The 22,394-nt window shown below is 38.2% G+C and overlaps 1 protein-coding gene across 2 annotated transcripts in view; it reads right to left on the bottom strand.

Moving 5' to 3' along the window:
• Positions 1 to 935: 935 nt before the first annotated feature.
• Positions 936 to 22,394, bottom strand: part of LOC137186205 (neprilysin-like) — a 32,932-nt gene continuing 11,473 nt past the window's right edge. For both annotated transcript variants that reach the window (XM_067594939.1, XM_067594940.1), the window contains exons 5-23: positions 15,246 to 15,326; positions 14,698 to 14,793; positions 14,475 to 14,593; positions 14,218 to 14,286; positions 13,428 to 13,562; positions 12,752 to 12,853; positions 12,503 to 12,639; positions 12,202 to 12,295; positions 11,217 to 11,345; positions 6,854 to 6,952; positions 6,669 to 6,746; positions 6,349 to 6,452; positions 5,923 to 5,981; positions 5,688 to 5,807; positions 5,239 to 5,372; positions 4,742 to 4,807; positions 3,761 to 3,856; positions 3,411 to 3,487; positions 936 to 3,229 (exon numbers count right to left, since the gene is read on the bottom strand). In XM_067594939.1, the coding sequence (XP_067451040.1) occupies positions 3,130 to 3,229; positions 3,411 to 3,487; positions 3,761 to 3,856; positions 4,742 to 4,807; positions 5,239 to 5,372; positions 5,688 to 5,807; positions 5,923 to 5,981; positions 6,349 to 6,452; positions 6,669 to 6,746; positions 6,854 to 6,952; positions 11,217 to 11,345; positions 12,202 to 12,295; positions 12,503 to 12,639; positions 12,752 to 12,853; positions 13,428 to 13,562; positions 14,218 to 14,286; positions 14,475 to 14,593; positions 14,698 to 14,793; positions 15,246 to 15,326 (1,895 nt within the window). In that variant the 3' untranslated portion in view covers positions 936 to 3,129. The remainder of the gene's footprint in view (positions 3,230 to 3,410; positions 3,488 to 3,760; positions 3,857 to 4,741; positions 4,808 to 5,238; positions 5,373 to 5,687; positions 5,808 to 5,922; positions 5,982 to 6,348; positions 6,453 to 6,668; positions 6,747 to 6,853; positions 6,953 to 11,216; positions 11,346 to 12,201; positions 12,296 to 12,502; positions 12,640 to 12,751; positions 12,854 to 13,427; positions 13,563 to 14,217; positions 14,287 to 14,474; positions 14,594 to 14,697; positions 14,794 to 15,245; positions 15,327 to 22,394) is intronic.

Below are 22,394 nucleotides of genomic sequence, written 5' to 3'. Positions count from 1 at the left end.
AAAAAATGTTGTTGGTCAGCTCCACCAATCAAAAGTAGTGTATTCACATTAGAGTTATAAAATATAAGTCATGAACTTCCCAACTTTTACTTGTGTATTTGCACAAGTGTGTTGGCTCCACTTCTTCACTTCTCCACTCCTCTAGATATTTTTTAAACTTGGCTTCAAAGTTAAGCAATATTTCTGGTGCTCCTACTTGGCACCCCTGTCCTATACATTCTGTGTGTTATAATTCTCTCTTTTTTTAAACTCTGAACCTTTTGAAGTGTTTTTTTCTTAGTCCCTGTACATCCCTGACTGTTTGCCTCTCCAGTTTCAGTTTCCAGTTGGGTAGAAGCTATCCCGGTGCCAGGAAATGTGCTTGGTGGTTCACTGGATCACCAGCCAGCAGCTTGGGAGCAGTCATAAAGATATTGCACATTCATTTGTTTGCATCGCGTGCCTTTGACTAATTTCACATATTAGCCCCTATTCCCCACATGCTTATGGGTCCAATTAGTGGGGAAAGAGTTTGGGCTAATGCTGCTTTTTAAATTATCTTATTGTTTTATTCTCTCTCTCTGTGGAAAATACCAAATTAAACTAAATCCACACATTCCCAAATCTTCCCTCAAGTCAACAACTCTGTATGAGTGAATGTGAATGTAGAAATATTTTTATATTTCAACCTTCTTTTTCTGAAAAAGTTCATAAAAGACAAAAAGATTTGGAGTGAGTCCAATGTTGAATAATGTTTTTTTTTGTTGTTGTTGTTTTTTTTCTCATTTTGTGACTCTTTGCCAAAACCAACTTTTACCAACCCTTCGGATGCAATGATACAATCCTTTGTATCATATTTAAGAGCTTGCATTTATGAGGAAGCCTAGTTCGGATGTTAAAAAACCACACAAAAGCCCACACATACAGTGTAGGGCCACTCGCCGGCAGACTCAGAGTGTTATTTAAAGATTTATTTTGAAAGAAAAAAATGCTCCTCAAGATGATTATCAGTCATTTTTATAAAGTATCGAAATACAGGCAACTGAGGTATATCTGTCTTTCTACAGGTGGAGTGTGTGAGAGAGAGAGGCAGAAAGAAAGAAAGCCTGAGGGAGAGAGTGACAGTGACAGAGAGACATGAAGCTTGCACGAACAATGATGAAAACAAAAAACAGGGAAACAACAATGTCTACAGGTAAGACATGGAGAGTGTTGTACAATCTGAAGAAGTGGTCTACATGATCATGGCGCATCATTCATTGCACTAATTTTTATATAAAAGGCAAAGGCAATTTTTTCACAATTAATTACCTTGTATCACAGCCTCAGTTACATTTTAATGTAGAAAATAAAGCCATACAAAACGATGAATCCTAAACTAGGATCCACTGACTTGATACAACCTTCAAATACTGCATTCAGAGAAATGCATGCACTATGAAAAGTTCATTAGGTTCCAGTAAAGACTCAGCTTTCAGTTTAAAATAATTAAGATAAACATTCCTTCAAAAGCATAATTATGATATTATAATGTGTCATTTGACTTTTGCTTCAGTGTGTAAAGTAATCATTAAAAAAGGGATGGTAATATGGCGATCAAACTGAACTAAACTCAATACCACTCACATATCTATCTCTTAAATATTAAGCTACAGTCAGCTGCCAATTTGCTTAGCTTAGCATTAAGAATAGAAACATGGGGAAATAGCTTGGCTCAGTCCAAAGGTAACAAAATCCACCTACCAGAACCTCTAAAGCGCACTAATTAACACATTATATATCATTTGTTTGCTGTACAAAAACTTTACAACCAGTAGAGACAAAGTTAATGCGCCTAGCCAAAACTGTCAATTTAGCACCTTGGTTTTCTACACATTAAACAAAGATACAATGTGTTAATTAGTGAGCTTCAGAGGTGCTGGTATAGGCAGAGTTTTTTAACCTTTGGATAGAGCCAGGATAGCTTTTTTCCCCTGTTTCCAGTCTTTGTGCTTAGCAAAGCTGACGTTTCTTGGCTTTAGCTTCATATTTTCCATACAGAGTGGTGTTGCACTTCTGGTCTAACTCTCGGCAAGAAAGTGCATTTCCCAAAAATGTAGAACTATTCCCTAATGTTAAATTGTATTATTCTTTGTTCTCTTGTGCATACACGTACACACTCTCACACATAGTAGCACAACAAATCATGTAAGGCATACTGATTTGCTTGACAAATGTAGGCAGCATACATCCACACAGAAACACACAGGAGGCTCAGTGAACGTATAAAAGGGTCTGGTGTCTGTCGATTGTCAGCTTAATGATTCATGACCAGTTGTCATCTTAAAGGCAAAAACTTCATTTTGGTTTATTTGACATACTGCTAATGATCAGCAGCCGCCTGTCAACTGCAGTTAAGTCATTAACATTAAATATAGAACAGTATTGTGTAATACATGATCACGGTTAAATACTTACTGGTCTATTCAACAAAATAAAATCTGATTTTCTGTAATAATTTACCTAATCTAGTAATATGTATTAACAAAGAGTACATTACGAGTACATTGTAGAGTGTATCAGCATGTAGATGAAGGCTGAAACCAGCTGAGGTTTTATGAGAGGCATACAGCTCAGTCCCACATACAGTACAGTGGTTCAGCCCTGTTACATGTGTATGAGTGTGAGTGGGTGTGTGGTGTATTCATATGCCAGTGAGTTTAAGCACATTTGTCTGTCTGCCCCTCATTTGCCAACAACTTGTACAGTATTTCGACTGAAACACACACACACACACACACTCACATATACACATTGGCAGACTCACAAATGATGAGTAAAACAAGATGAAAATTGAGAAAAAAATAAAAACACAAGGAGTGATTGTATCCAGTGAGAAGCAGAATATTCAGGCTGATTGAATGAACTACAGTATCAGAGTCGGAGAGACAGTGCTCCGTCTGTCCGTGAGGGTACAGTCCACTGCTGTTCTCAGAGGAAATGCATACTGCAGTGTCAGTCCACCAGCCCTGGTCCATCCAGTAAAGAGCTAAGGGGAGCTTCCACTTCCCTGTAGCCCCCCAGGAGTGCTCCAATAGTCAGGGGGGAGAGGTACTGTAGGGGACAGGGACGACCCACTTCGGCACAGTCCCCATCCCAGAAGTCTGTGGATCACCACACACGGCAGATGTTGTCAGGGACCATGTAGTTGCTCTTGTTGCAGCTGAATGCTTTGGCAAATTCTGGGAAATTCTGAAGGGAACCCAGAACCCTGTGAAACACACAGAGGGAATTGTTGGTTGGGGGTAAAGTTGCTGCACATTACTTGAAATTGAAATTTATATGCATGTATTTTTGTCAAGGTTTTAAAATGTCATCTATTTTGTTTCCTTCCCTTTGCAACAAGCAAATGGATTACTGATATAAAGGAAAAGTTGTCAGTTTGAATTTACCTGAATTTCCCTGGACTGTGTACGTCTACTTTGATGGAATTAACAGCTTGTTCTGGTCGGTGTGTACCACACCATACCTGGAAAAGACAGATTAAGATTTACTACATTAGACAATTAAATTTATTATATCAGCAAATCCTACATTCATCTAATCATGCATCCGATCTTTCAATCACCCATCTATCAATCTATCTACCAAATTCTCAAACCATCCATCCACCCAATCTTTCAATCATCCATCCATCCATCTATCCATCTATCCATCCATCCATATATCCATCAATTATCAACTCAATAATCCAATCATCAAGTCATCAATCTGGTCATCCATTCATCCATCCATTCACTACCTGAGCAAAGTTGAGGAAGAAGAGTTGATCATGGGAAAGGTCAATTCCAGGCAGTGGTGGCTCTTCTCCATGCTCCTTCACATAGTTCCTATAGGCCTACAATAATAGCACAAGACCAATGTTCTTACATTATCTTACTTCAAATTTTTGCTGACAATAAAAGCCCTGCCAAAAAACATCCCATATTATACTTTATTAAATGACTTTATGTACCTCATAATATCTTTCCTGAATCATTACCATCCAATGGTTAATTTGGAAAATAAGCAATAAAGTGAGCATATTCAATATCAAATTAAAATGCCTCTTCTTCCTGTTTGGTTTTATTTTGTTGTCTTCAACATAATGTTTAATTTCCAAGGATATTGCCTGTAAACTCTGGAAACTCTGATGCATTGGGAGATTTCATGAGTTGAGCTATTTGGTGAAGCGTGCATGCCAAATCTACAACTGCGTTGTTATGAATTGGAAACAGTCTGGTCTTTGAGCTTATTGCAAAAAAATGAACTTTGCAGTACAGACTTATTTTAACTATATTTTCAGCATTTAAATCAACAGTTAAAATTACGTCCATGTCACATTGTCTTTATGGACGGAAAAACTATATATGTATATATACAGTCACATTTCCTGTATTCTTTTCCTGTCAAAAGAAGAACAAAATTTACAATGTAAATGTTTTGTAGAAGAAATACTTGTATGACATCATGGTTTATCTGAAATGAGGATATTTGTATTTTTGTATTGCATTCAAATCTGTCTGGGCCCCTTTTTTGTTCACCTTGGGTCAAAACTGACGAAAAACAGCGGCAACATCATTTCCTTCATTGTTTACAAAGTTAATGAGCCAAATCAGTGACCTGGCAAAATGACACATCTATTAATGTTAGCGAGCAGACGACAATAACCACAGACTAAATTCCGTCATCTGTAAACCTGGGCTCTTAAATCAAGTTTCCTCACTGTTTTCAGGCTCTTTACCTGATATGCCTGCCGTATCCCTCCATTGTCAGCAATGTTCTCCCCGAGGGTGTTGTTACCATTTAACTAGAGGGGGGGACATAAGGAGAGAGAACACAAAGATTGAAAAGGGCAAAGAGGGAGACTGTAATTTTTCCTGTGTATTTCAGCAAACCACAGATATCACTCTTTGGGATACAAGAAATCATTTTCCCAGGGGACAAAAGAAGTATTGTTCAAAGCAATAGGACCGACGAAGCAAGATAAATAGAGGGAGAAGGATTAATATGTCAACACAAAATATTAAAGACACCTGAAGCAGAGAAGAGATGAGGCTGCAAAACTGGGGGAAAGATAGAAAAATGTAAAACGGATCTGCTGGCAAAGATGACAGGAAAGCAAATAAATGAGAAAAAACAAGGTTTGGGATCATATTTGAGAAAATACTGCTGTAAATTCAATAAACTCTTTGAAAAATTAGCGAAGAAGAAAGAGAGAGATCGTCTACCAGGACATACATGAAGTCCATTGGCCAGGTCCCAGGAGAAGTTGCCATACTGATCCACAATACACTTTGAGAGCTCCAGGAACCTCTGAGTGGAGTCTGGTGTCCACCAGTCCTTCAGGTCACCATCCTTATCATAGTTACGACCTACAAAATAGAGAAAACAAGAAAAAGAAATGTTTGTGACAATACTCTATGTTTCCATTCCATTTCATTTGTTTCTATTGGGTTTCTGGATGGCTTACAATTGTGGATATCAGTATAGAAGCATCCTGTCTTCTTGAAATCAAACATAATTACTTCACATAACCCGATGAAAATTAGTGCGGTGAAGCATTTGAAAGCACTTTTTTGTAAAGTGGTACCAGTTACAGGGGAGGGGGGGTTGTATCTACCCTAAAGACCAATATAATCTGCCAAAATAGCACATGAGAGGAACAGAAAAAGTGCAGAAAATCATACCGTTGTCATCAAAGCCATGTGTGATCTCGTGACCGATTACCATGCCAATGCCACCATAGTTGAGAGATTTAGCCTGGCCTTTACTGAAGAATGGAGGCTGGAGGATACCTGCAGGGAACACTGACACCAGGGAGAAAAAAAATATTTATCTTTACAAAACTTCACCAAATGTTAAAAATATCTATGATATCAGTGTTAACAACTGAATGTGTTTGCATGTGCACATATGAAATACCTATTTGGTTTTTGCTGGATGAGTAAAAAGCGTTGACAACAGCAGCTCCAGTTACCCACCTGCAGAAGACAAGGAGGGTGGAATTAAAGTACAGTACATTAATGAGTCCTATAGCACAGCATAATTCAAATTCAGTGAAAGATATTAAAATTAACCTGTGGTTAATAATAACCCTGCTAAAATTAGCAGTCCTGCTGTGCTTAGTGAAAGGCTGAACTGTGTCTGTGAGTAGGAGTTCATGTGGGAGAATGTGAATGCACTATGCTAAATGCAAGACTGTGTGTCACACTACAAGTACCATAAGATAATAAGTCATTTATTATCAGCTGTTTAAATACTTAACATTGAAACTTTAAACTATTTCACATCTGAAATAAGCCTGTTTGCTGAGCATAAATTTAATTCTGCCCCCACGGGAAATCTTACTCCTCTTTGTTGACTTTGACTCTGAGTTTCCGCAGGCGTTTCTTCTGCACATATTCCAGGTTCTGTAGGATGTTTTCAAAGTACTCCTCTGCACTGTAGCTCAGCTAACACCAACACACAGCAAGAGAAACAGGGGGATTAGTCTCATTGAGAGCTATCAACACCCAGTCATATATTCTCAAAGCTAATAAAAGCCCAGAATTCACCGAGATGTTTTCATAGAACTGATATGCAGCTACAATGAACCCACTCTGTATTCTGTTATATTCACTTAGTGAAAGAAGAGAAATATTCATAATCACATCTTTTCAAACACTCACATCTTTGTACTCATTGTGAAGGTATTTATCATCCATGATGTTGTCAGAATAGCCGATTCGTTCCCGAATAGCTCGGGCCTAAAGAAACAGAGAGGAGAAGATTTGACAAACACATGTCTCAGTCATCACATATCCTAAAGAATATAATTCAATACAATGCAACAGACAGTAAATATAACCGATACCTTCTCCTCAGCTGCTTTCTTGGTCTCTGCATCCATCCAGGCCAGGTCATCGAGGTTACTAATGAACACTTCTCGGATATCTTTAATCATCTCTTCCATCTGATTCCCCCACACACACACAAAGAAAGAAAAAGACAACAATCACAAATATGTCACTCTATACTGTATTTCTAACATTAAAAAAAATTCAACACTAATTGACTGTCAGTCCAATACAATAAAATGCCTTTACATTGTCCATGGTGAGTATTTCCTCATTGGAGAGTAAACAGTGGAACGCTAGTTCCAAATTCTGCAACACATTGTGCAACAAAGTCATAAAAATACACCTCCCTGAATTAGGCCTCATCATTACACAGTCACATATCAATGTAGAAGCACACGGGGTTACACTCCCTCTGTGGAGGAGTCTGGTGACCTTGGGTAGTATTACCAGTAGTGTAATGATGTTTGTGTGATTAATATGACAGATGGAATCATAACAAAAATATAATCAACTATTTTTATGCGTTAATAAAAGGGAGTTAGGCAATCACAACCAGAATTACATCACTTTTAGTGACATTTAAAAGTACATAGTGTGCAAAAGCACAAAAAGGTTTGGAGACATTTCTGCTTATTTATAGAAGGCTTTTGTTAAAATTCTCTTCAAATCACAGAAGAGGTACTTGAGCTTAATGTTTCACCATCACTGTGATATATTAAATAAACAAGTTATGCTATTCTTATTAGGCAAATAAATGTGTATAACTGCACAAATATTTCTATGTCAGCATATTTGACTTCACATAAAACACTGGCAGAACTATAGTAGTCTCAAGATAATGAGATTTTCTATTTTTATATGCTGATTCACACAGCAAGGTGCTCCAAAATCCACATCAAACCTGTGGTGTAAGTTTAATGTTTCTATAATGTATTGCTCTTGAGTTACAGTATTTACAAGAATGAGCCTGCACACAGAGAGACAGACAGACTGACTGACGCTACCAGGATGGCATAATGCTGTGCTGTATGCCATGGTCATCAGACACTGAATGACAAAAACAGCCAAGGATTTTATGTTAAAAAACTAAACAAAAACTGACTAAAGATTCGTGGCAAAAACAAAAAAGAATAAAAGTAAAATAGGAAGAGAAAAATCAAAAACTGAGGTGACAGCGAAGGTCACCTTCCCAGATCCCTCTAACCACAGTTGTACTCTGAGACCGCAGCAAGCTGACAGAGGCATTCCAGTGTCTCATCACATCAGCAGACCCCTTGCTAACACGCTGCATGACCACTCGTACAACACACTGTGGTTTGCCACAAATCGGCAGGGACCATACCGATGAGGCTTTTCCAAAAACCTTTTAGCATACAGCCTGTGTGCATTTGGATGTGAGATTGGGTTGTGTGCATGTAGTGATGTTTGTGGCTGTATGTATGTGTGTCTGTTTTCATGTCAAATCAAACAATGTAATTTACAGTGGTCAAATGCAGGGTTTATATAAGTGAATCTCCTAAATCTGTATGTATCACGATAGTTTGCTTTAAGATATGCAATGGTTTTCCATTTAAGGCTCTGATCCACTGCTATTCAATTTGATTTAATTTACTCTGACTCCAAATAAAACACAATAATGTCTATTTAATTTAATTTTTGGGTTATATTAAAGCAATTTTAAAATAGTTATAAATCTTTGGATATGGGATATCTTTGCATGATTTACAGTTAAAAGAAAACTCCTTATTTGTCTTATGACACTTTATACAGCCCCTCACTTTAGCCTCTGTCTGATACAGGCTGTTTTAGCTCCTCTCTCTTTCAGACACCCTGTAGTTTCTGTATAAACTAAATAAGGAGTTTTCTTTCTACTGTAAATCATGCAAAGATATCCCAGATATCCCAGCCCCAGATTTTTAAAAAAAGTCCTGGAAATGTACATGATACGTCTCCTTTGTGTGTTTAACTGTTACTTTGAATTAAAACCAATGGCTAAAACAGGGTTTAAAAATACTTAATACAACAAAGTAATAACAGTCTACAAGTAAAGGTCTTACATACCAAATCATTTAATAAAATTGGTGAATTATCACCATAAAAAATACAGTTCAAGAATCAAACTTAAAAGTACTCATTATGCAGAAAAATGACACTTGTGTGTGTCATATTAATATATATTTCATTTTTGGATTATTATCATATTTCCATTAAAGGGGAACTATTATGCTCATTTCCAGCTCTATATTTTTATTGTGAGAAACCATTACAGTAGCTTTGCATGTTCAAAAAACTCTTTATTTATCTTATACCGGCCCTTTATCCAGCCCCTCAGTTCAGCCTCTGTCTCTTAATAGGCAGTCTTAGCTCCTGTCTCTTTAAGACCCCCCTTCTGATGAGCCCACTCTGTTCTGATTGGCCAGCTTTCTGGAAGCCTGCTGAGGGGCAGCCGTACCAGAGTCGTGTTGAGTTACAGCCAATGAAAACCCAACATTTCCTGCTTTACTGCTTTATATTAAAAGCTTTTAAATTACTAAATAATGGGAGACTTTTATTGTTAAGAATTTACAGGAAACCAAACATGTTCCTCACCAAATTACCAGAGCTTTGTTAGCGGTACTAAAAAACAGTCGAAACAACACCATATGGAGATCTTTGGAGCTATTTCTTCAGTGGATCAGTTTGAAATAATGCAGGGAGGAATAGTACAAGCAGAAACACTCATAGTGAGATGTTTGATGGAGAGCTGCAGGCAACCAGCACATCTCCAACAAGTAAACAACTTATTTTACTTTGCTGTGCTGTGTAATGGAAAAACACTCACAGCGTGCCAGCTCAACTCAAGTCATGGGTCGATGTGATGACCCCCAAAACAATGGAAAAATGCTATAATTTTAGTGGAGCAGAGCAGTGAACAGATGACCATATAAAGAAATCTGTCACAAGCCGACATCAGCTCGGGCTAAAAGTGGAAAAAAACGTTGGAAACCAAGTGTTCAGAGCAATCTGAAACCAGTAATTTTTGCTCACAGGGATAACTGCTACATATGTTAACCTCATTATTTGACACTTTGGCAACATTTAATATGAAAATTCGAAACTGTAACATTATATATATGACTGAAAATAAGGAAAAGGTTCACTTAAATGTGTAAGTTGCACTTTACTGTTGTAGCTGGTCAAGGTGGAGCGGATTTTAATTGATTTATTTACTTACGTGCTGCAAAGTTTAATCCAAAACAAGACTTATCATATTTTATAAGATGATCATATCTGTATGTGAAATTTATACGAACAAAGTCACTAGTGAGCAGTTAAATAAATGTAGTACAGTAAAAAGTATAGTTTTTTCCTGTAAAATGTAGTGAAGTACGAGGATAAACTAGCATAAAATGGAAGTGCTCAAGAAAGAACAAGTACCTCTTAATTATACTCAGTGGTACTACTGTAAATGTACCTAGATACTTTCCACCACTGATCAGATGTCAAATATACCTCTCAGGCTGAATGAAAGTTGGTAAGTGAGGAGTGCAGCATGTGTGCCAGCCGAGGTCAACTCAGCAGACTTCCACATATACAGTATATGTATGGCAATGTATTTGGGGAAAGGGATGTTGATATGTACCTGCACGGTCAAAGGAGTTGTGTGTCACTTCTCTCTCTCACACACACACATGCACTCACATCACATTTACACAGGATGCAATGTGAGATCCACATGCTAGAGTAGGCAAAGGTTCAGAAGATGACAGAGATTTATGGTGTGTGAGACACTCAGCATTACGACAGCAGTACACAGTCACGGAGATGCACTCAATCTGACTCACATATACACAGTTGTACACTAAAGCATGCACACACAAACACACACACACACACACACACACACACACACACACAAGTCAAGATTTACAGTGTGGGTGGTGTGGGCATGACAACAAGGACACCTTTTTCAGCTGCTTTCAATGGGTGCAGGCAAAAAAAAATACAGTACAGTGGTGGAGACACAAGACACAAAGGTGACAAAAACACAGGTGAATAAGAGGCAAAAATAAATTCAGTGGGATGTGACTAAAACACATGTTCTCATACTGTATTTCTGAATAACAGAATACATAAACACTCTCACACTGTGGCTATGGAAATGCATGCCCTGAGATTCATTTCTGCAATTGAAAACCAGTCCCAAGGAACAATAAACACTAAAACACCATATTTAAATATATATAACACAGTATGTACTGTGTCTAAATGATTCCCCTTTTGTATGATACAATTATGGGATAAAAGGTAGACTAACTGATTCCTGTAATACCTTTTTATCCTGCATTTAATATAATCTAACCAAATGATATAAAGTATAATCCATCCCCTACTGACCAGTTCTTTGCTCTTTTCAGAGAAGGCCTCCTGCACATACAGTCGCCCTACAGCATTGTCCATGTTGCTGTTGACGTAAAGTGCACACTGTCGCCACACTGCTGCCTCTGACGTTGTACCAGACAGAGCCTACGGGGAAAGTAACAAGGCACAGATCAATTAGAGATGGAGGATAAACCACTCAGCATATTGGTTAAAGAGGCTCATGGCAATTTTTTATTTGCACCTCCATTATGCATTAATGGCTATAAGAAATTGGGTAGTGGGGAAATGGTTAGATAAGGAAGAAAGTTAAGATTAAAGAATTATAAATGTGAAGAAAGAATATGAATGGGGCTGAATGTGTACATCTAGTATTATTAGAATTTAATGTTGGCCGATTAAGTAACACAAAACTGAAATATCTCAACAACTTTTAGATGGTTTGCCATGAAATTTTGTACAGATAGCCATTGCACCAAGTGGACAAATCCTAATGACTTTGGTGATTTTCAAACTTTCCTCTAGCACCACCAGCAAATCAGTTATCTTGAAAAATACAATGTCTCAATATCTACTAGATAGATTGGCTCAAAATGTCATGTAGTTATGACCAAATACCTGCAGAACTAATTCCTGTCAGCCTCAGCTGTACTTTGTGTTTAGCACTAATTAGCAAAATGTACCACTCTACGTTAAGACAATGAGCATTAGAGTGACATAAACATAAGCATTTTAGCTTTGTCATTGTGAGCATGTTGCCATGTTAGCAGTAGCCTTTACTATAAAATGTCTCGCACTTTATGTATCTTGGTCACAATTCTTTAAAATTTAGGGGATCCTCATCAAAAATGGCTCTCTTATCTGTTAAAATTATATACTGCCCCCTATATTGCTATTGGTTTTTTTTAAAACTGGATATTGGTATTCGCCTCAAAGATCCAGTATCAGTTGGGCTCTTGTGTTTATCCTCAGGCAAGTTCAGTGTCAGGGACTGGCAGTGTACCTTGCGGAAGGCTTTCCTGGTCTCTCTGTATGCTTTGCTCAGGCCCACCACCATGTTCATAGCAAAGCGCCACACCATGTAGTTCTGCAGATCCCTGCAAGGAGAGGAAGGATGTTCAAAGAAACTCTCTTACTCATTCAAAGCTACAATATATCAATAATGGGTGAGCAGCTGTTTTCATTGCACGCTGTGCACTCCCGCCCCCACAAACACACTCACAATTGGGCTATGTAACAAACACAAGCATGCCTACACGTTTGCATACACAAACACGGCTACAGGCTCATACAAACCCACAAACCTCTTGGTGTATCTGGCCAAGATAAGGTTGAGTCTTCTGTAATAGTTGGGAGAGTAGTTTATGACCTTCTCTGTGTCAGGAACACTGATGTTGACTGTATCCATTATCTTAGCTGTGAAGTAACTCCAGTCAAATGGCTTCAGGCCAAGCCCAAAAGCACAGACATGGAGAAATTAAAAAAAACATTAGAAAAAGGATGGAACGTGAAAAAGAAACAATAAATGCTGACAGATAAACAGTTATTTTTACCTGTGATTCAACCTCAAGGGTGAAGTTGGCTTTCAGATCACCCAATTCCATCTTGTTGTAAAGTAAGACTGGGTTGTTACGATCCTCTAGAGTATCAGTAGCCTTGGAGAAAGAAAGACAGCAAGGTTAGAAATCAAGAATGCTATCACAACATACACCTCCTGTCTCCTGATACATGTGTACCACTGTGGTGCAGGTCCAGCAGCAACAAACATATTTGGAGACCCAGGAGACTTCAGGTTTGTAAATGTCAGAGCTAGAGTGCTGTGACTGCCTTATAAAAGCCAAGAGCGAAGTGGAGGGGAAGTGAAGCATGGCAGACTGTGGAAACCTGTTGATGTCTGAGAAAAGTTGTTGTGTTGGGATCAGGCTGGTTAACAGCTTGTTTTACACAGCAGCTGCTCTAGACCGGAGCTACAAACACACAGAGAGGAGAGACGTTTGGGCTACAAATGGAGGAGTGGAAGGTCATACTGTCAGAACTTGTTTGCTCACAAAATCCTCCTGTTGTGTGAAGCTGAGAGAGAATATAAGGTATGCACTGTTTCTGGAAAACAAGGTCTCTTTTTTCCTCAGCTTCTCAAAGAGCAGATAAACAGTAATAAAGGCCGTACTTGGATATGTGTAACTATGTTGGATCCTGTTGGGAAAAAGCAAAGTGTGAATGTGTGCTTACATTGGCGATGTCCCTCTCCAGGTCCATAACTCGTGTCACCTCCTCTCTGATGCGGGTCTCATTGATGGCCAGTCTCCGGTCAGTGCGGATAAGCTTAGCCAGATCAATCATGAACTGCTCGTAGGCTCGACATGCCTGTCAAATACATGCACATTCATGATATTCATATCTTGACTTTACTTCAACAGGAAGGAAAAAAGGTTTGGATTTAACCAGTGACCGAAAATCAGAGGCAACAGTGTGCATTTACTAACAGATACGTACACACACGTGCACACAGCTCGCCTCAAGCTGAGTGCGGTTAAGTGCTTCTTTCTGCATATCAATCAAGAGTCTATGGTAAACTGTAAAGTAAAACCAGAGCAGAGGATGTCTGCTCCAATCACACACATCTGGTCTGGATTGAGACACAACCAAATTTGTTCTGTTTTGCCTCTTTTATTTTAATCATCACTTAACTGCCTCGGAATGCATTTGTCATATACACACACATGCTTGCAAATCCATGTACTATGAGACACACAGATAAACGCATAAAGTTGATTCAGGTACTGATGTTTCAACTAATGCCCTCGTCATTTGTTGGGCATCACGTTTCCAGGAACAGACTCCAGGGGACATGAAACCCAGACTCAGTGGCAGTGGCCCAAATGAACACATGGAGTTGTTTTCGTCATGCATCAGTTGAAAGTCTTAATTATATTACAAGCTTGTGTGCATGTGCATGTGGTGTGTGTGTGTGTGTGTGTGTGTGTGTGTGTGTGTGTGTGCATGTGAACTTTAAGCCCACCTCTGCGTAGGGTCCGGTACAGGCGTAGTAATCTCTGGACAAAAGGCCAAGGCTGGTCTGCTGGTCAAACTGGCAAAGAAGAGGACGAAGAAACCACACGTATTTATATAAGCCAAAGCAATCAGATTTGTAGAAATTGGTGGGTGGTTATTTGCAAGCTGGATGGGATATGATGTGTGAGTGCAAGTATGTATGTGGGTACATGAAAGAGAGACAGAGAAAAAAAAGAGGAGAGCTTGCTACTGTTGCACACCTACATGAATGATGTGCGAATTGGAGTCCCTGTCGTCAGTGCCGACAAAAAAGTTAACCAAGAGTTGAGTTCCATATTTCTCATTCAGCTTAGCAACTACGTCCTCAAACCTCCATTTTTTACCTGAAAAAAGAGGAAGGAGAGGAAAGAGAGGAGAGGAATACTAGGGAAGAAATGCCTGTAGGTGATATTTGCTGCATGCAACCATATCATAAAGGATACTTTACCATAGTTGGTCTCCCAGTCATCCAGAGCTATGGGCCACTCAAAAATATCAGGCAGCATGTCGAGCAAAGGGGCCCCTCCTCTTTGTTCAATTAAACCTTAAATGAAGCATAGATACAAACAAGCAAAAATCTTTTTTGTTAATAAGTAGGCATTATATATATATATATAAAGTATACATTTATTTTATACAAATCAACATTCAGAGAACTAATTAAAAAAGAAAGTAAACCTTGTTATTAATCATACATTGAACTTCCTATCTTCTAGCATCATTAATCTATGCTAATGTGGGCACATGTGAGGAGTTCATTGTGACTTCTAAGCCAAAATGCTTTTGAAGAAAGCATTTATTTGCATTATGTAATACTGTAAAACTGAAAGACAGTAATTTTTGCATTTAAAAGCTAATGGTTGATAAAGAGAGATTATGAGCAATGAAGGAAAATCCAATGAGTAACACATAACGTTTGATGACAGTAGGAAAAATTTTTAGGACATTAGCAAATTAAAAAAAGTCTATGATGATATGTGATGGTTGCTGACTCACTCTCATTGGTACATGACTTGTAGAGGGTCTTAGCCTTGGTGAGAGCAGTGGCTTCCCCCTCCACTGTTTTTTCAAGGACACCTACAAATAGAGCAGAGAAACAGAGCAAGCGTGAAGGAAAGAAACACAGATAAAAACAGAAAGATAAAGGAGAAGGAGGAGGAGGTCTACATGTCAACAGAGGGAAGGGGAAAGAGAGAGGGATGTAAATAACCTCAGGTACAATGTAGAGTTTTTCATCATTGTGGATTGGAAATAGAATCCAGCTGTTGTCCAGATGCATTTAATCATTTTAACCAAGGCATGTTGTCTGTCCCTGTGTCAGAGAGCGCTAACAAAAATAAAGTGATGGCTTCAAAACATGGGGATACATAGCAACCAGTCACAAAACAGAAATGACATTATTCAAAGAAAAAAAAAAAGATAATAAAAAACATGATATGATTGTTTTTAAAGGAAAAATCTACTTCAAAGCTGCCATGCACAAAAAAATACTTTAGAGCTGAAACACGTGACAATTCTTCTCATGTTAATACTAATCTTTTATAATATGCTACTTCCTGAAAAAAATGTTATTAAGTTTGTATATAATGACAAAACAGTCCAGCATGTAATATTCTTATGAGAGTACTGCAGATAACAAATAAAGCCATAATGTTGACTCTGCCTTACAGAGCAATCTTAAAGTCACTTTCCACATTTCTGGCAAGTCTGTGACATGATATCAAGATGATATCATGAACAACCCATGGAACAACCTTAGCAACAACCTTAGCAACAAAGACTATGGAACAAACAGCCATTTGTGGACGTGTGCGAACAATCTGATATCATCACAAGGAGAAAGTAGAGGTAACATTGCAGCACTCAAGGCTTTGTACTTGCAGGGAGCATTTTTGAACCTGTCCTCCCAAGAAAAATGACACAACAGGTCGCAATGTCAATCACCACAATGTCAGAGTGACAGATGCCATCTAGAAATTATGACCAAGAAAAGTGGTGCAGTTTAGATGACATCTACATAAATTGACAAATTTACTCATTCGGAGGTGGTGGGTTGGGTGGATGGATTAACCCATACTTGCAAAAAGTGGACTTTGCTGCAAGAGACTGTTGTTCGTTTCCATTTCCAAACGCAGGTGTCACATTTCTAACTGTTTTTTAAAAAATGTAACTTAATCATCCCCTAACTTTAACCCCATGGTGTTTATTGTTCCCATGACGACGAAGGTCACCTAACTTTAAGGAAGTAGTAACTTTAACCCACACCACATGTTCCTTTAACCTTAACAAAGTGATCATTTTAACCAGAACCATCATCTTTCCCTAACCCTAACCAGACCTTAACCATAGCGTTGTCAAAAACATAATTATTTGTTAACAGTGATTTGTAACAGTTTTGGAAAGCACAAACAAATGTTGTCCTGCCAATTACTGCCGATAGAGGCCCCATATTAGAAAAAGCTCCCATGTGTCACTCTGGAGTGCATGGCCATGCTAAAAATAACAGAAAAACACAAAAAGCATAATATGTCCCCTTTACAAAATAAACCATTGCAAACTTTTCAGTTGTACTGTGTCCCCATTACAATTCCCAGAGGAATGTCAGGTCTTTGCTTGAATGATTGAATAAATAATTAAACATGAACTATTTACTATTGCGGTGCAGTTAATATTTTCATTTAGGTGATTTAGAGGATTTGGGTCATTTGTTGTAGAGGTCAATGCTGTCATATAAACCACAATTTAGTGGCAATCTGCATGCACATTTTTTAATCTTTGTTTACTTGCTTCTCAGAAGACTAGTAATCATGATGAGGCTAGTGACCTCAGGGCAGGAAAGTCATAGTGAATAAAACTGGAAAGAATTCAAAGAAGAGCAAAGCTAAAGGTGTGGCAGAAAATGGTAATTTGAAAGAGTAAACACTATTGCTTGAGTTATAACCTGTGCATATGGACGCCAGTTAGCTCAGCCCCAGGCTAGATAGTGTTTCTAGGTAGACAGCTAATCAAAATGAGTGATAAGTGTTGGGGTGTAAACTTGCTCGACTGAGGGGGAGGAGAACGGGACTAACAATACACTTCCCTGTACTGCCTCAAGGCACTGAGTTGCATATCGTAGATTTAAAGTGTAACCATTCCTTCAAGAACTGCTGTCACTTTTCAGCAGCATGGACAGAGAGGGTGAGCTTAAATATATGTTCAGATCATCAGGGTTCAATCCAACATCCACATGGTAATTTTGGTATTTGCTGAAAACCACCTTGATGAATGCAAGTAGTGTTGTGATAAATTGGTAGTGTGTGACCATATGTCCTTCACAAAAAGAAAACACCCACTCAACAGGTATTTTAAACTTCACCTTGACTTCTGCTAAACTATCTGATGCTCTGTCACTCAGTACCTAGCATGAAGTGAAATATCTTAACTGTGCCTGCACCATTGCAGGGTTTATCTAAGACCCAAGCCTGACTCTCACATCACTGATTTTATTGTAGTTTATGCATGGGCTCCTGGGTGGCACAAATCCCCTTTTTGAAGAAATGTGTTCTTTTTTAAAAGTGACTTGTCCTGTCAGAGATCCAGAGTTTAAATCCTGCCTGATTCACTTCAACAAGTTGGTTCTTCCAGCTATCATGATTTACAGCACATTATTTTTTTAAAGTATTGAGAGATTTAGGGGGGCTTTGATGCAATCCCTAGGAATCCGACATCTGGTGATGGTTAAGTGGCACAGCACTTCTCGGTTACACTAAAGTCAAAATGTCTTCTGTAAAACAAAAGACCATAACTATTTAGATAACTTTATGCCAGCTCCATTACTTTGTTCTTTGAGGATGACAGTTCATTCTTGAAAGAGATTGTTTCGTCAATCATTTTTTCTGCTTTTGGGCTCAACACTTTTGTTCCATCTAAACATATATGAATATATATGAGTTGATTTTCCAAAGGCCTGTGGATTATTATGTAGAGTGCATAGGATTTCTGATGTGTGTGTATTTGCTTTATAATGACTGCATCATGAATAATGAACGATGCAAAACTCTTTCAACTCTAAGCGCCTGTGATAAACTTCCTGTACATGCGAAATGTATGGAAATGGTTGAGCTCATGGTTGCTATCGCTATTGTATATGGTAATTTAGAAGAAAGACATAAATAGGCTGACGCAGTTCAGCAGAATTGTTAAAATACTGTGGCATGAAATTCAGTCAGCAGCCTTTACGGATTTCACGTGGAAAAAAATGCATGTCATTAGAGAAATCCATGTGTATTTACATTTATATTGCACATTTGTATGTATGTGCAACATGTGTTATGAAGTATTTATGATATGTTTATTTTGACCAGTTCAGAGTAATGCATTTGTATGACTTATGTGTTTACATGACATGCATGTGCCCACACTGCACACAATTCTCATGATGCAATTAGATAATAGAAATAATTTGTAGCATATGTATTTTATTGAAGCATTTTCAGAATCTTGAAATCATGCACTTTGGCAGCTTCATTTTCCAATAAACCGAACACAGAACATATAAACCCTCAAGAACACAGTGAAAAGTATAAAGAGTAGCAAAACCAAAGTATGAAGACAACATATGAAGAACAGGACTCCAGTTCTTTCCCAAAGTTATCTAGTTTGTCCTTTAGAGAAAAACTGATCCTTTCAAGGTGGAGAGTACCTGACAAAGCATTTAACCACTCTCATATTGAAGTGGGGTTTGTGTGTTTTCCAATGCTGGAGCAGAACTTTCTTCGCTGGTATAAGGCCATAGCCAATGAATTGTCTTTGAGGCACCCTGAATGTGTTCAGTGTCTCTGTAGTGCCAAGGATGATCAGCATGGGGTCAAACCAGTCACCTTGGAGAAGATGTTGAAAGGGCAATGAATTTGTAGCTGTAACATCACTGTCTGTCTGTTCTCAGTACAACTTCCCTCAGGGGAGAGTTTTTGAAGTTTTAAAATGCTATAAATCACCAGTATAAGCTAGTTTAGCGTTTAAGAATGTGCCTCTCTTCTCTGCTTTCACAAATATGCCACTTATTGATATCCTCCAAGTCAAGTGAGCTAGCCAAGTCAAGCTGTACAAACAATGTGTGCCACAGTACAAAGCCTTTATCAGTCACAATGACTGTATCATGCGCTCAAGTTCCTCCTGTATTTAAAAAAATGCAAAAACTGGGCTTAAGGGAAGTTTGTGTATGGCTTTTAGCTTGCCAGACAAACCATGAGATAAATAAACTAATCCAACATTCCTGAAACTAATCATACCTCTTTTGCAATACAATTTACCGGTTGTAGTTTCTCAACACTTGATCGGAATGTAAGAAAAACACATGTTCACATCATCAAAACAGTATTTCTGAATGAAAATCTAGCTCGTTGGGCTTCAATAATATTACAAATTAAAAGGAAACCCTTGAAAGGGGTATCATGTACTGGATGGAGAACAATCTTGATACTTTGACAAGCCATCACACATCTTAACATGGCTTCAGGATTGCTTGTCACTTATAAAGTGATCTCTCATAAATGTTGCATTGGTATCAACCGTCATACTGCACATTTCAATGCAACCTCAGGATCAATACAAGAAAGAGGATGGATCTTAAATTACTCAGCCAACTGACAGGAAACTCTCCCCTGAGTCCAACAAGACATCACTCATGTCACAGTGAGTTGGGATCAAAAGGATCAGAGGAAAGTTGAAGAAAATGAGATTTTTTTTTTTTTTTTTCTTTGCAATTTTGGGGATTAACTGACAGACCAGTCAGAATAAAGACAGGTAGATGAAAAGGCTAGCCATATTTAAAACAAAGTTTATCTCTATCTTTAATCACTAATTTCATTTAATGTCATATCAGCTCATTGTCTCTTAAACATGCAGTGCAGAGCTTTTACATATAAATGAATGTCCATTACATCCAAGCCCTTGCCAAACAAGTTCACACAATGCTGATTAAACCTATCACCACCAGATAAATCTCTCTGTATATAACAGTATACAGAGTTTTTAAATCTCATGTCGGACTCTACATTCCCATTTTGGCCAATTAACATGCGGCTCTTCTAGACTTTCCAAATGTTAACGGGACCAAATGGATCAAATTCTGATTCTGATCATATTCTGACAAGTTATTTTGCCGGGGTTGTGTGACACTCAAAACAATTTGTCGACCATTTCACAGCCACAACAGTGGGTTATGGCCAGTGGTGTACTGGCCATCCAGCAAATTGAGACAAATCCTGGTGAACTGTCAAAAATACGTTTTTGGGCCGGTGGACTGTCAAAACATATCCGTTTTTACTGGCCCTCTCTGTGTGCCTGTCATTCGGGGTGTACATGAGAACAAGCTACATTCCTTTGTCAGGCAATCACAGCCAAGTGCCCCCTTTTACTCTCACTGCCAGAAGGGGGAGACAAAAGTACCATACTCCAGCTTTAAATACACCTGTTCTGTTGCTGCATAACTCTATGAAAATCCACCCTTCGGTCAATTAATTTAGCAGCCCCAAAATATTCTAAATTGAATTCAATTATTTTCATCATAATCTTTTTTCATTTTCTTAGTGCTTCATTTCTTTCCCTTCTTTCTACTTGTTTCACTACTTGCATGGCTGCATTTCACTTCAGTCTCTTTCTACCCTTTCATTTTTCTAATGCTCCCATTTTCTCATTACCATGTGTACACTATTTATGTGCTCATTTAATCTTAATGAAGTCCTGAGATAAGGACCCTTCACAGGGCGCTTCCTGCAAAAGGGCACAGATCATGTGTGTGTGATTGGATTACTGACAGCCTGGTGCTAATGTTTAACCACAGCAAAGGCTTACCCTCTCACTCTCTCTTACATACACACACACACTCTCCCCGTGTGCAAGTTTGGATGTATCTGAGAATGGATTTTGTGCCACCTGATGTTTGCTTGAGACATCATGTCAGTTTCGACGAAACCATTCAGCATGATCCGGAATCCGAATTTTGAGTTTATCCTCTCTGCATTGATGTTTTATCCTTGACTGTTTCTCTTTCCACAAGGCATTTCACCCTCAGTATTTCAGTGTTGCCATTCAGAGTTTTGCTTCCAATTTATCATAATGGAACAAATTCATATTATACTGCAGGCAGAAGCTGTAAATGCAATTGAAACTGAAATAAGATGACACTGTTTGAGAGTGATGAGTCTCAGTCAGCGACAATAGAGTTGTTTACTGTTCTTCTTGCAGTATAAAAACATAAAAGACCTTTAAAATGTCATACAAACCAGCAGAATAGACCATTAAAACTTTAATTTCCTTAAAGAAGGTGTAAATAATTTACAAAGTTTAGTCCTATTTTTGTTTGAAAGACAAGTGTTAATTTTTCTTTGAGATGCTTCTTAGAGTGTGCTGTCAAACAGTACGTGTAGTGAAAAGCAGGGAAGTATAACTTACCAAGGTGCATTTCTGTAGGGAAAATCCAATCGATGAGCTTAAAATGCTGTTACATGCACTGCTAGTGCCACGTGTAAGCTACAGGTTAGGTTTTGTACTTACAAAATAAAACATTCTTTCAGATTCTGGGTCAATTTTGAATGAATTCTGCAATTATAGTGCAGTGTTTATTTTCCTGATGGGAACTCTGAAGCAGTCTGAATTTGCTCTGACTGGTCTCTGCTTTATAGCTGCAGCAGCTGAAGCTCATGGGTATAGTCTTTTAGAGCCATACCAAAGTGGTGTAAAAAACATAATTTCTTAGAACCCTAAGCACGGAAAATTAAAGCTTTTGACCATAACATAAACATATAGTATCATTAATTGATGTGTTTTCATGTGGAAGAACATTGAAGACATCATTGAAAGAAGACTTAAAAATGGGAATCCAGAGTATCTGTCATGTCATTTTCTGTCATGTACTCAGTACGAAAGTAACGCCCATTGGCTGGTCTTAGTGTGTACAAATGTTCTGTCATGTACCCAGTACAGTGTTGGCTGTGATACAACTAACAGGGGAGATTATTACCTTGGTGGAGGTCTGTGCTCTACCGAACTCTGTCCTGTTATTCATAAGCGTCCTGGCTGGCAAAAACATATTAGATTCAGGATTTTTATTCAGTATATTTTTGTTGGCTTAGCATAACTGCATTAATATTCATATTATTT

This window comes from Thunnus thynnus, chromosome 7, assembly GCF_963924715.1.
Source record: "Thunnus thynnus chromosome 7, fThuThy2.1, whole genome shotgun sequence".
Classification (NCBI taxonomy): Eukaryota; Metazoa; Chordata; class Actinopteri; order Scombriformes; family Scombridae; genus Thunnus; species Thunnus thynnus.
The sequence above is the reverse complement of the archived record's forward strand: the minus strand, read 5'-3'. Positions and strand labels throughout refer to the sequence as shown.